We start from the raw sequence: 11595 nt of genomic DNA, 5'->3' as shown, positions 1-11595 counted from the left end.
CGGGTGTCCCACATATTCGGACACGGTCCTGGCCCTCGACAACACCAGACCCCTCAGGGAAGAAAAGGGCCAAGGCTACGAGAAGGAGACGGCTAAAGACTTGATAGAGGACCGTGGATCACGTAAAGGCCGGAGGCACCTGTGCCAGGAGACTGAAGGTAGGTCTGCCCTGCAAGCATAAAGTAAGAGCAAGAGTTGACGGACATGTCGTAACTCCCCGCAAAGGAGATTCTGCCATCGTAGCATAAATCCATAGACCATCATCACAGAACAATCTTGGCACGGGGTATTAGCTTAAAAAAATAAAGCACAACACAACTTTGGAAGAATGTCTTGGTGGACTTCCTATTACGCCTCTGCTTTATGCAAAACCGAAGTACCTGGGGATTGCAACCCGGTCGAGGTTGGCCGCTGGTGTTCGTACTGTCAGTTCTGTAAGCTAAGATGTCCAGATCGTGCCACAGAGCCAAAATCGGACATGTGGAAGGCCTCGCGCTGGTCTTCAGCCTTTGACTGGCCGGTTCAAAAGAGTAGAGCTCGATGTTCTTCCAGGAAATAGAGAATGAGACAGTCGGTCTTTACTAAAAGTGTGGCCACGTGCTCAACAAGAAAGTAGAGAGCAAGGGAATTAATTGTGTTTCAGCACGCTTGTGTTTGAAGTAAATCAGGCAAGGAGTATCGGGAGGGGGTTATTAAATGCAAAATCACGTACCTGTGAATAATACGATACATAGTTCACTTGGCCACTCACACTGAAATTGCTCTGCTAATGATACTTGAGATGTAGACCTTAATGAGGCTAGCCACTTTTTCCATGACAGGTTTGAAGAGCACTGGGTGATATTCAAGCAGGGTTTTCATCCCCACTTACAAAGAGAAGCACAAGTAAATCCTTATTGCTCATGCATGCATTTTCACCTTCAAAATCATTGAATACCAAAAGAAATTGCACATGAAATGTGATCGCAGCCTGTTTAACAATAAAAGAGGAATAGACAGAGGTTTGCTTTTACCAAATTCTATTTATTTTGGGTCCTGCCAGTTATAATATTGAGCATGGCCATTTGTGTGCAGATGCAGATTAAGCAAGTGGACATCTTCAGGACTGGCTGGCAAACAATGGTTTTGAAATATGGAAACATTATGTTTTTTCCGTTTTGTTTGTTGCACAGCAGCCTTCCAAACAAGACAATGTGCATGCCTGATTTAAAAATGTTGATCCTCACAAGTCCCTGCTTTGCTTATTTAGTTTAAGCCAAACTGTCATAACACCTCGCGGTTCTCAGCTTATGTGTTGTCACTGGGATAAATAAAAAGAAAAAGAGCAGTGAAAACACAAGATAAACAAAAGCTTAAAATCGCAGGGGCTCTCAAGGTTATTTGACCGTTACAGAAACTCATTGAAAGCTCAATAAATCTAATTAATAGTTGCTGTTTTTTGAGCCGCAGCTTCAGCCATTAGACATTTTTCAAATCATTACGTTTGAGCGACATGTACAGAACCCAGTCAGCTGTTCATATACATCATAGTGACTATTTTTGTATGCGTTCCAGCTTCAGTTGGACTGAAAAATATGTAAAGGATGTAAAATATATAAAATGTGTAAAATAAACAAGGCTCACTATCAGATGACTCTGGAAGACCAGGTGTCTTTTATCGCTCTCATGTTAAACATTTTGTTCTCTTACTTCTCCATTCTTTGGCCGGCCTCTCCCTCCTGAGTCACGTTGTCTGTCCTTCTCTTTAGAGTCTTGGCAGCCATTTTACCTGCTTGACATACCTGTGTTTAGTTTAGTTCTCCTTCCCTGTCTAGATGTAGCTGCCATCCATTCATTATCTCTTTGGAGATTTTCAACTTCAGTGAACAATTTCATTCTGAGCCATCAGCTACTTCCTAACAAGTTTAACAGGTTGAGCGTCAAATCCCTACAGCAATCATCAACTGCATTTTTTTTTTTTTTGTAACTAACAAAAATGATCATGTTCTCCAAAAAGAATCTATAATTTGATTGGGACCATTTTCAGTTGCATAGATTACCAAAATGACAGATATAAAGTGACTTTGAATGAGCATAATGGTTCAGTGCCCTCTGATTCTTCCCTGAATATAAAATCCTTTTATGAATACATTTTTGATTCAATATCACCAAACAAAATGACAGAAAAGCAAAACAAACATTACCAATGACTCGACAACCAAAAAAAAAGTTATCTTTGGACAATTCAAGTGCCAGTTCAGAATTAGTCTGTTTTTTTAATATAATATTCAACCTTGTGAATAACCAGGAAGGAAACTGAGCTAGATATCCTTTTTTCCCACCTTGTTATTCACAAAGGGAAATAGGTGTTCCAGAGGTTAGTCAAAGTCTGTACTTCAAGGCGGAAAGGCATAAAATACACCCTCTAACAAAATACCTAACTCAATTCTTGTCTATTGGCTCACATTTTCCATTTTATTTTTAAGTTTGACATTACAAAGCACACACACAATTGTCTCAATCTCATTTTTTTAGCAACATATTTTATACAGATATTTATTGAAGTGAAAACTCTTAGTAGCAGAACAGCCAGCATCCATCGAGTCGTATTCAACAATAAACTGAAATTTTCGAGATATACAATATCCCAGCAGGACACAGAAAACATCCAAACATGTGACGGCAAAATAAATGCAAAAGAAACACAGTTGAACTTAATGTGGCAGCAAAATATACAAAAAACTTTTCGGCCCTCTCAAATTGCCTGCTTTCCTGGGCAATATTAAAATAATGTAGATCATTTAAATATATTTGACAAGTTATACAAGAACACATATGGTCACTGCAGAGTCACCGCTGCTGTTTGTATGCAGTACCGACATGTTATGATAAATTATATCTGAAAAGACAGATTTTGATTTTTACAGTGACTAATTCTGACATGTTTGCCGGAATTCGGTAGATTTTTCCAAACAGGAAAAAAAATGTAAAAGTCTTGAGATTCTGTCTCCAAGGACTGCGGGCTTGAAACAGATTTGCCGAAATGCTCATTATTTTCTATTTAAAGACAGTAATGTGTAACATGCTTTTGAATTCATAACAGAATTTTTAGCAGTCAGCATTTCAGTAGCTTAAAATACTGAGACACACCACTAGAAAAGCATCGTTGTGCTTAGCTTCACCTTACATGAAAGCAAACTAATGCAAAGGCAGCAAACAGCTGAACGTTTTTTTTTTTTTTTCTTTTCCGCATGTGTCTGAGAAACAAGCCGTTTGGCTCCTCACATATGAGACTCCCCCGTGTCCTGGGTGCTCTTGGTTGCCTGAGGATAACAGAAATAAGAAACAAAGAAATCATTCTCCACTGATAGTTTCAGAGTTCGTTCATTATCTAAGCTGGCTCTCTTTCAACGAGATAACACAGAATCACGTCGGAACATACCTCGTCGTGATCAAGACCGAGTTGTCTTTTCTCTGTCTGTGTTTATTCTACTGAATGTTCAAAGTGCATTGCAAATCTCATCGAATGTGTTCAACACAGATATAGTGCACTTGATCAGTTGGTTCATCATGTTATTCATTCGTAGAAACGTATTCTTTTCAAATATTTAGGATTTTGTAAGGCATTGTTTGGATACAATGGGCTGAAATGTGTTTGGATGATTGTAAGGAAATGTCTTACATGAGCTTTGCTGGATTGTGAGTTGCTTAAGTCTGAGTAAGTCTTCTTCTGAGGGGTGCGTAATCTGGACAGGATATTACCGTACTCTTCCCTCACCTAAAATCAAAACACAAAGTCATTTATTTACACCGGAGGAGCGTAAGACTTTGAATAACAACAACAAAAAAAACATGGATTTGAATCCTTGGGATGTTTCATGAGAATGCGACTGACCTGTTTTGAAAGCACACAGTGCATGAGGAAGAGCAATACCCCCTGCAGGCTGCCAAGGATGGTGAACAGGTAAGACATAACTATGGTCCCCGGTTGAAACTGAAAGCAACCAAAGATCCACATGGTTCCCAGCACACACAGCTGAGCCACGGCAGTAATGGTGAACGCCCTGTAGGAGGCAACAGAGATACATGACTGAGGACTGATGCATTAGCTGCTGTCAACCCCTTTTTGTTTTGTTTTTGTTGTATTTTCCCCTCACGCAGGAAACCTGTAATTTAAACACAAAAAGCACAATGCATACTTTTCTATTTACATGCGTTCACGTATGTGGTTTTCAGTGCGGGTGGGCAGTGCTGAAGGCCAAGGTTGAGCCGGACTCACTTTATTTTCTGCAGTTTGTTCAAGTCGGGATTTAAAGCGGTGAACTTCTGTGCCAGCTTCCACACGGTGATTAGAAAAAAGAAAATATTTATCTGAAAAGCAACAGAAAAAATTCTGTTTATTTCTTTTTTAAACATGTTTTATTGTTTATGCATGGTATTCTTCTATCTATCTATCTATCTATCTATCTATCTATCTATCTATCTATCTATCTATCTATCTATCTATCTATCTATCTATCTATCTATCTATCTATCTATCTATCTATCTCTCTCTCTCTCTCTCTCTCTCTCTCTCTCTCTCTCTCTCTCTCTCTCTCTCTCTCTCTCTCTCTCTCTCTCTCTCTCTCTCTCTCTCTCTCTCTCTCTCTCTCTCTATCCGCCTGTCTGCTATCTATATACCGATATATGTATTTTTTCTTTAACTCACAATGATGATGACACAGACTGGACCCAAAAAACTCCAAATGAAGTCCAGATTCAACCAACAACTGCAATGAATATTGAGAGTTTATTTAGCAGAGACACTGTAACCCAGCTTCTAACTACATCAGACTCGAATAATGAGACTTACTAATTCTTTGTGCCGTATCCTTTTGCATTTACTAAGGCCGAGATAGTGACAATAACAGCTGGGACCCCATAGCCGCCTGCCATCATGTAGAGAGTTTTGAAGCTGGTGTTGAATACCAGGATCACCATCCTGAACAGTTGCACACCCTCCAGACACATCCAGCAAAATGCTGCCAGAAAAAAGAAATGCAGCAGCCCCGCTACCACTGCACAGCCGACCTGAACCCACGGGGAGAGGTAGCAGGACCAGAAGTGCAGCGTGGGGGAAAACGACAAAGTGAGCTTGAAAATTGTGCGAAGGACGAAGGAAGAGACGGTTTTCAAAATCACGGTTGTTAAAATTTGGAAAGAAATATGAATGGTTTTGTGGCCGCGGCGCTCGTCTGTATCCATGTAGATCGCGTAGAAATGGCTACTTGCGTATTTACCTTGTTCTCTGTGTGAGATATGCCTGTGAGGAAGAGGAGGGTGGCGATGAAGAGGCTGATGCAGAGGTGTAAGTGGATCGTGGTTCTTGGGCTTTTGATTGCGCGGATCAAGGAGAATGTCAGGATGCAGATGAACAGGCATATTGATGAGAGGGATAGTCCCACCTGGGTGATCAGCTGCAACTCGTATTTGTTCTGGAAGGAAGAAGGAGATGATATCATTGAACCTAACTGAAGTCTGAAGAATAACCTTTGACCCATCGGCCCTAATGGTTTGCGTATATTATCCTGCTGTATATGTAGTATAGATTTGACCTCAATGTCATAGAGAGCCATGAGCACGGCAAAGCTGCTCAAGTGGTTGCAGGAGCACACGGTGCGTTCGGCATTGGACTCCAACGCGGTGCAGCCTCTGGTGGACCAAGTCCCACCGTTCTGAGTGTGATCCCAGAACACGCAGGTGTGAGAACTTTGGTTTGTCTTGAAGACAGAATAAAGGAACCGTCCATTTTTGTTCATTTCAAAAAAGCACTGCAACATTATATCAGAATTCCATTCAAATACTGAGATGTGCTGCAGTAAATATCAGTCGACCTTATCTGAGTAATACAATTAAAAGATACTTTTATTTTCCTCTTTGAATGGAGTTGGTCGACTGAATTTACTTCTTTTTTTTTTTTTTGGCATACAAGTGGCGGTTCTTGTCCCAGTTTCATTTAGCGACGTGTTCACAAATTAACTGTCAGTTATGACTGGAATGTCTTTGCACTGGTACAGCCCGAGTAGTCCATAGTAGCAAATGAAAATTTACCTGTATCAAGTGATATAAAGTTAGATTGACAGGCTCGTCGAGTTGGGTCGTGTCGATGTTACTGACAGTGACGGTTACGACTTTGGAGTTCATCTTAAACCTTTGATTTTTCTTTGGCGTCATCCCACTAAAAAACCTGTTCGTAGACTCTTCCAGGTTCCCGTAGCTGAGCAGGGACACCACGGCGAAACCTTAAACCGACGCACCGAACAATACGGGATTTAGTTTTTCCCTGCCATCGTACTTTCAAGTCAACAGTATCTTGATGAAATTGGCTGTATATGTTTTTTATTTAAAACATCATCATTACCTGGGTAATGGGTGGGATCCCCTGCAGCTGTTTCCATCTTAATATCCAATTGCGTTTGATTAGAAGACAAAGTCACTTGTCCCTTGGGTAAGTCCATACCTTTGTGGACCAGCATCTCCACGTCTGGACCCCGACACAAAGATCAGCGTTAGAGAAGCACGTTACCTTTGTAAATAGACAGAGCTGCATCATAAAGTCACCTGTGTGTGCGGAGGATGCTTTTGTCCGGGGGGCCTTAGTGAAAGCGCCGATGATCTTTAAGGCATTCTCTACCAAGTGCAGCAAGATGGAAACTTTGCTGTTGTCACTCAGGGCTCCTCTGGACAAGAGTTGGTCAATGATGGACATCAGTCCCTGGAGCCACAGGAGAGGAGGGGGGCAAGAAAATCATGTGCGGGGGAAGCCGGAGGCCAGGGCAGACTTTCAGGCTGCATACCATCCCAGGCAAGCATAAACACTGCAAGGATTTGTTAGAAACCGAACACCCAGTGACAGACCTGGGAGGAAGATGAGCTTCCTGTTTCTATTGTCGCTGAGAGAACTTCTTTTTTTTTTTTCCACAGTCTCAAGTTGAATTTCAATTTTTTTTTTTTTTTTTTTTTGCAAAAAGTACCTTGAGCATGTCAAATTTGTCGAATTGGTTCGAACTGCCATTCTCTTTCATCTCCACACAGCTGCTCCTCAACTTCATCACAAGATCACGTGTGATGTGAGATATCTAGGAGAAAGCAATTTAGGGAGAATTAAACACAAATAGGAGAGAAAAAAACATTTAAAATATCTGAATCTTGAGTGGATGTTGTGCAGGGAGTTACCTCTTTTGGATAGCTTGTGTCTTCAAATACATCACAGTTTAAATCTGCGGGAAAAAAATGTTGGTGATTGCCATAAGTATTATGTAATGCAGATTCTATAAATAAGCACTAGCTCTAATACAGAACAAACAGCAGCATGGTAAGGGATGTTGAGTGCATCTGTATTCTTACCAGTGCAGCGAGACTGTTCGCTGCCGTAGTTAGTGAACCCTGCGTGGCATGAGCAGTAATGACCGCTCGCTCCGTGGTGGCAGGTTCCATTTCCGCAGATTGTCTTATCAATCAAACATATATCTAAAATGAAAAGAAATCATCGGGTATTATGGTTGTATAGTCAATGATAATGGAATAATAAATATTATTGGTCAATACGTTCACAGCTAGAAAGTGTTCTTGATACGTTTTAAAGCCAACACGACAAATACAATGTACAAAACAAGCTGATATTAGCACAACTTGGGATACCTCTTAAAAAAAAACAACTGCATTGCTACTAGGTTTCCCACCGCTGCAACTTCTAATGCCTCAGCCATATTTATTCAATAAAAGGTTAAAAGAAATGGGTGAACATGCCCTGTCATTATTTCACTTTTTATCTCCTCACCTTCACATTGCACATCTGCCGGTTTAAAGCTGACCTGGACAGGTTTTTGTCTAAACCCAGCCTTGCAGACACAAGTATAATTGCCTTGTGTATTGACACATGTTGCATTCTGGCCACATATATCTTCCTCTTCACACTCGTCAATATCTGCGCATGTTTGACAGGAAGAAGACATTGATCAAGAGCTCACAGGAAACCATTATGCTTTTTTTTGCCTTCAGATCACAATCACACTTACATTGTGGCCCTGTGACTTATGCATGTGTAATACTGAGAAATGCTTTTGGCTATGCTCAGGAAACTGATACATATTTCACCTCTGCACGTGATATTGTGACCCGCTCGAAATCTTTCTTCTCCCGTTGATGAGATAAATCCATCCTCACAAATACAGGAGTACAGCGGAGCGGTGTTATAACATACGGCCATCGGTCCGCAGATGTTTTTGTTCTCATAACATTCATTTATATCTAAAAACCAAACAAGTTTTAAATGATTAAAACACAAACATTTCAATCCATATATACCTGTGTCTTTCAAGTGACAACGGGACTCACCTCTGCACGTTGCAGAGGTTTCAGCTGAAAAATTAACGGAATTCAACGAGGATCTGTAACCTTCTTCGCACTGGCAATAAAAGCTGCCCTCCGTGTTGATACATTTTGCTTTTTCTCCGCACGGTCCGATGTAATCGGGATCGTCTTCATCGAGCGCACACTCGTCGTCATCTGCGGACAAAATCACAGAGACAGAAACGGAGGTGAATGTACCGTTGATATCAAATAATGAAAATATGTGAATGAAACACAAACATTTTTATATGGTAGCCATTTTTCAATATTCACAAGAGTGATTTTGCCATTAAAAGCCATTATTAAGGAACACTCATGCAAATACCTAATTAATTGACAAGAGTGCAGTGTGGATTGGAACAAACTCAAATTTTCATACCAACGCAGCCCTGCTCCACAGAATTATATCCTTTGGGACAGGCTGACACGGTCAGAACCATCATCAATGAGAGGCACAGAGCTGAAAGAAGAGCAGGCGAAATTCATTCTTTGGTTCAACAGCTTCGTGTCTTTTCAGCGGTGCCGATGATACATCGACACCAGCCCTTATTTATTCTGTAATATTTCACTGAACTGACAGGGACGCCAAAGGATATGTTTTACTACATGAATGACAAAAAATGTTGAAAAGGTAAATGGCCTTATTCTCTGCACCCCCATTTCCTAGGATTGTTCCAACGCCATCTGTACCGTAATCCAAAGTGGTGTCTGGAGAAATCTGCTTCCTATGTGTGAGGAAACACCCAGCGAAAGAATAAAACAAACGTAATGTCATCTGCCATGAGAAAACAGATTCAATTGTCTGTGCTTGCAGATGGGTGTTAAAACATATTTGTGCACAGCTCCAAAAACTTGCTCTTTGGCAAGTTTCAGCAAGTCATTTAACAATAGCTAATGAACTTTTAATTAAAGAGTGATTCTGTTCGTGTGGCATAAATTTAACATTTCTCCTCATCTCCGTCTCATGTGAGGGAAGTTTGTTGTATTTGAAATATTCGCGTCTGTTATATATAACTTTTACTCGAGGGAGGGAGATATGCCCTAGTTTGAATAACATTACATTGAAAAAGTTTACCTACTAAAAGACAAGATATCGGGACACAATTTTATCCCCTAAAAATAAAAAAGACAGAAAGCCTGTAATTATATATGCCGCAATAATGGTCTTAAGCTTTACTTTAACCCACTAATATACTGATCTTTTATCTTATGTATTTTCAGTTTTAAGAAAATCGTTTTATTTGCGTTTGCAAAAAGGTCATGGGGATTTTTTTTATTGTTTTCACCACATTTGGTTATTTGTTTTCTTTCCTTCTAAGTGGGATGTCCATTGGTTTACATATTTCTTGATTTTTTATTATTTTTATTGAATTTTTTAAATATCGTTTATCTATGCTATAAACAATAAATCTGTGTTTTCCCTTGCGCTTTTATGCCATTGCAATTCGATAACTGGAATAGAATTTGATGCGATAAAAGTGAACTCGAAACCACGTTCAAACCAAATGTAAGGCTCCATCAATACTTTTTGGCGGTCTCGACAATTTCAGCGAGACGATTTCCAAATATCGCAAGACTCGTAAGATTTTTGTCATCTTGCGCAACTACTTTCGCAAACATTTGCTGTTTCATGGCAACGCGTTGTCTGATGATGTACATTTTCTGTGGCCGTGGGTGGCTGTCCTTTTAACCGTAAGCGGGGGAAGTCTGATGATGATCTCATATCCATATCTTCTTCCAGTTTTGTTTTTCCGTCATGGGTCATGACAGCGAATCAACCTTCTCCATCTAACCCTATTCTCCGTATCTACCTCTCTTACACAAGCTAACTTCATATCCTCTCTCACTACATCCATAAATCTTCTTCTTGGGTTTGATGCGCATTTGATTGGCGTCAAGTTTTTTGTCGGAAACCCTTCCTGACACAACCTGCGTTTATCTGGGCTTGGGGCCGACTCAGGGAGACACTGGCTGTGCCCCCCTGAGGCGTCTATCTATTATACTATATCTATCTATCGATCTATCTATATATATCTATAATAGATATATCAAAGATTTTTATGTATATATATGTGTATGGGTGACCGAGCACAGGGACTCTTTCGTCATGGCTCCAGCAAATTCAGGGAAAGGCAAAAAATAAAAATAAAAAAAAATATGTGTTTGAATATGTATACATGTACACATAAAAATATACACTCACTCTATTTTCGTCATGTGTGTTTCGGAATAGGTCTCAACTTGGGCTTCATCTGTTATATATAGACTTCCATATTAAATGGTACTCAGTTTGAGTTTCTTTCTATTGTAACCTTGCTGGTGAAACTTTGTGAAAGTTTGCAGGTAGATTTTCAGAAAAGTAATGAACTGTAGCATTAAAAGACAGAAGAATTCTGTAATCACGATTTGCAATGAAATTCTAGCTCTTGTTTGATAGAATCTATGTAAACGATTCACCGTCTTTCACCTGGTCGATTGTCCTCAATTTCAACTCAGACATTTGCTAGACTTTGCTCACTGCGGCTGCAGGCGCCGCGTCTTCCTCAGACCCAAGTTTTGTTTTGTCTTTGTCAAAACAGATGATTTTCAATTCCAAGTATTGTGCAGATGGGTGACAGCTTTGACTCACCCAGTTCCACGATGTTCTTCGTGCCTGTCATAGTGGAGAAGGAAATGCTATCCAAATTTGTATAGCAAAAGTTTAAACCCCAAAAAAAAAAAAAAAAAGGTTTCGAAATAAAAATGTAGGAACTATCTGGATTCAGGTGGTGCAGTTTTCTGGCCTCACTTCTTCTCTTCTCAAGTAAACACAAAGAAGAATATAAAAAGGAAACTATGCGCCGATGCTGGGAAACTAACTAAATAGTCAAATCGGAGCCTCGCATCTCACAAACTGACAGGTCAACGTCCTTCTACCCTTTGAGTCTTTATCTGATCCAAGCACTGTGGCGACAGACAGAGATGTCTGAGCTCTACCGGTAGGAGGTCACACTTGCCATCTCACTCATGAGTGCAACGCAGGGCTCTGCAGGGGTGTTTCTCTGAGGCGGGACCCAAGTTTTAACAACTTCAGTTTGTGCGTGTTCGTATTGGGTGGAGCTTACAGAAACAGAGAGGGGAAAAGTGTGCTTCTGCTCATTCATAACCATATGTTACGGATCTGAGTGAGCTACGGGCTATTTTAGATTCATCTGTCCTCGCACTCACCGCTCCATACTGTTTCCC

General features: G+C 40.4%; 1 protein-coding gene across 3 annotated transcripts; it reads right to left on the bottom strand.

Moving 5' to 3' along the window:
• Positions 1-2433: 2433 nt before the first annotated feature.
• adgre5a (adhesion G protein-coupled receptor E5a) lies at positions 2434-11374 on the bottom strand. 3 transcript variants are annotated; one of them, XM_086175826.1, is made up of 19 exons: positions 11000-11374; positions 8750-8830; positions 8356-8526; positions 8116-8268; positions 7799-7945; positions 7366-7488; positions 7195-7238; positions 6993-7097; positions 6580-6733; positions 6380-6502; positions 6070-6260; positions 5574-5738; positions 5259-5453; positions 4832-5049; positions 4688-4748; positions 4259-4350; positions 3875-4043; positions 3662-3757; positions 2434-3302 (listed from the first exon to the last, which is right to left on the bottom strand). In XM_086175826.1, exons 1-19 carry the CDS (start codon positions 11028-11030, stop codon positions 3261-3263), a joined length of 2361 nt encoding a protein of 786 aa, XP_086031952.1. In that variant the 5' UTR covers positions 11031-11374; the 3' UTR covers positions 2434-3260. The 3 variants fall into 3 exon arrangements, with proteins under 3 accessions (XP_086031952.1, XP_086031953.1, XP_086031954.1); XM_086175827.1 differs by lacking the exon at positions 8116-8268 and having other exon boundaries at positions 8326-8526; positions 11000-11369; XM_086175828.1 differs by lacking the exons at positions 2434-3302; positions 3662-3757 and having other exon boundaries at positions 3999-4145; positions 11000-11372.
• Between the last annotated feature and the right edge of the window lie 221 nt (positions 11375-11595).

The sequence above is a fragment of the Fistularia commersonii genome, chromosome 28, assembly GCF_037954325.1.
Source record: "Fistularia commersonii isolate RoL2024-O1a breed Wild chromosome 28, RoL_Fcom_v1.0, whole genome shotgun sequence".
NCBI lineage: Eukaryota > Metazoa > Chordata > Actinopteri > Syngnathiformes > Fistulariidae > Fistularia > Fistularia commersonii.
The sequence above is the reverse complement of the archived record's forward strand: the minus strand, read 5'-3'. Positions and strand labels throughout refer to the sequence as shown.

Bases quoted from the DNA above. Each gene is read 5' to 3' on its own strand.
- adgre5a (XM_086175826.1), bottom strand. From the start codon at position 11,030: ATGACAGGCACGAAGAACATCGTGGAACTGG. The intron at 4,351-4,687 runs GTGAGTTAAAGA...GTTGCTTTTCAG, and splicing joins CAGTCTGTGTCATCATCATT to ATAAATATTTTCTTTTTTCT. The intron at 4,044-4,258 runs GTGAGTCCGGCT...TGCCTCCTACAG, and splicing joins AACAAACTGCAGAAAATAAA to GGCGTTCACCATTACTGCCG.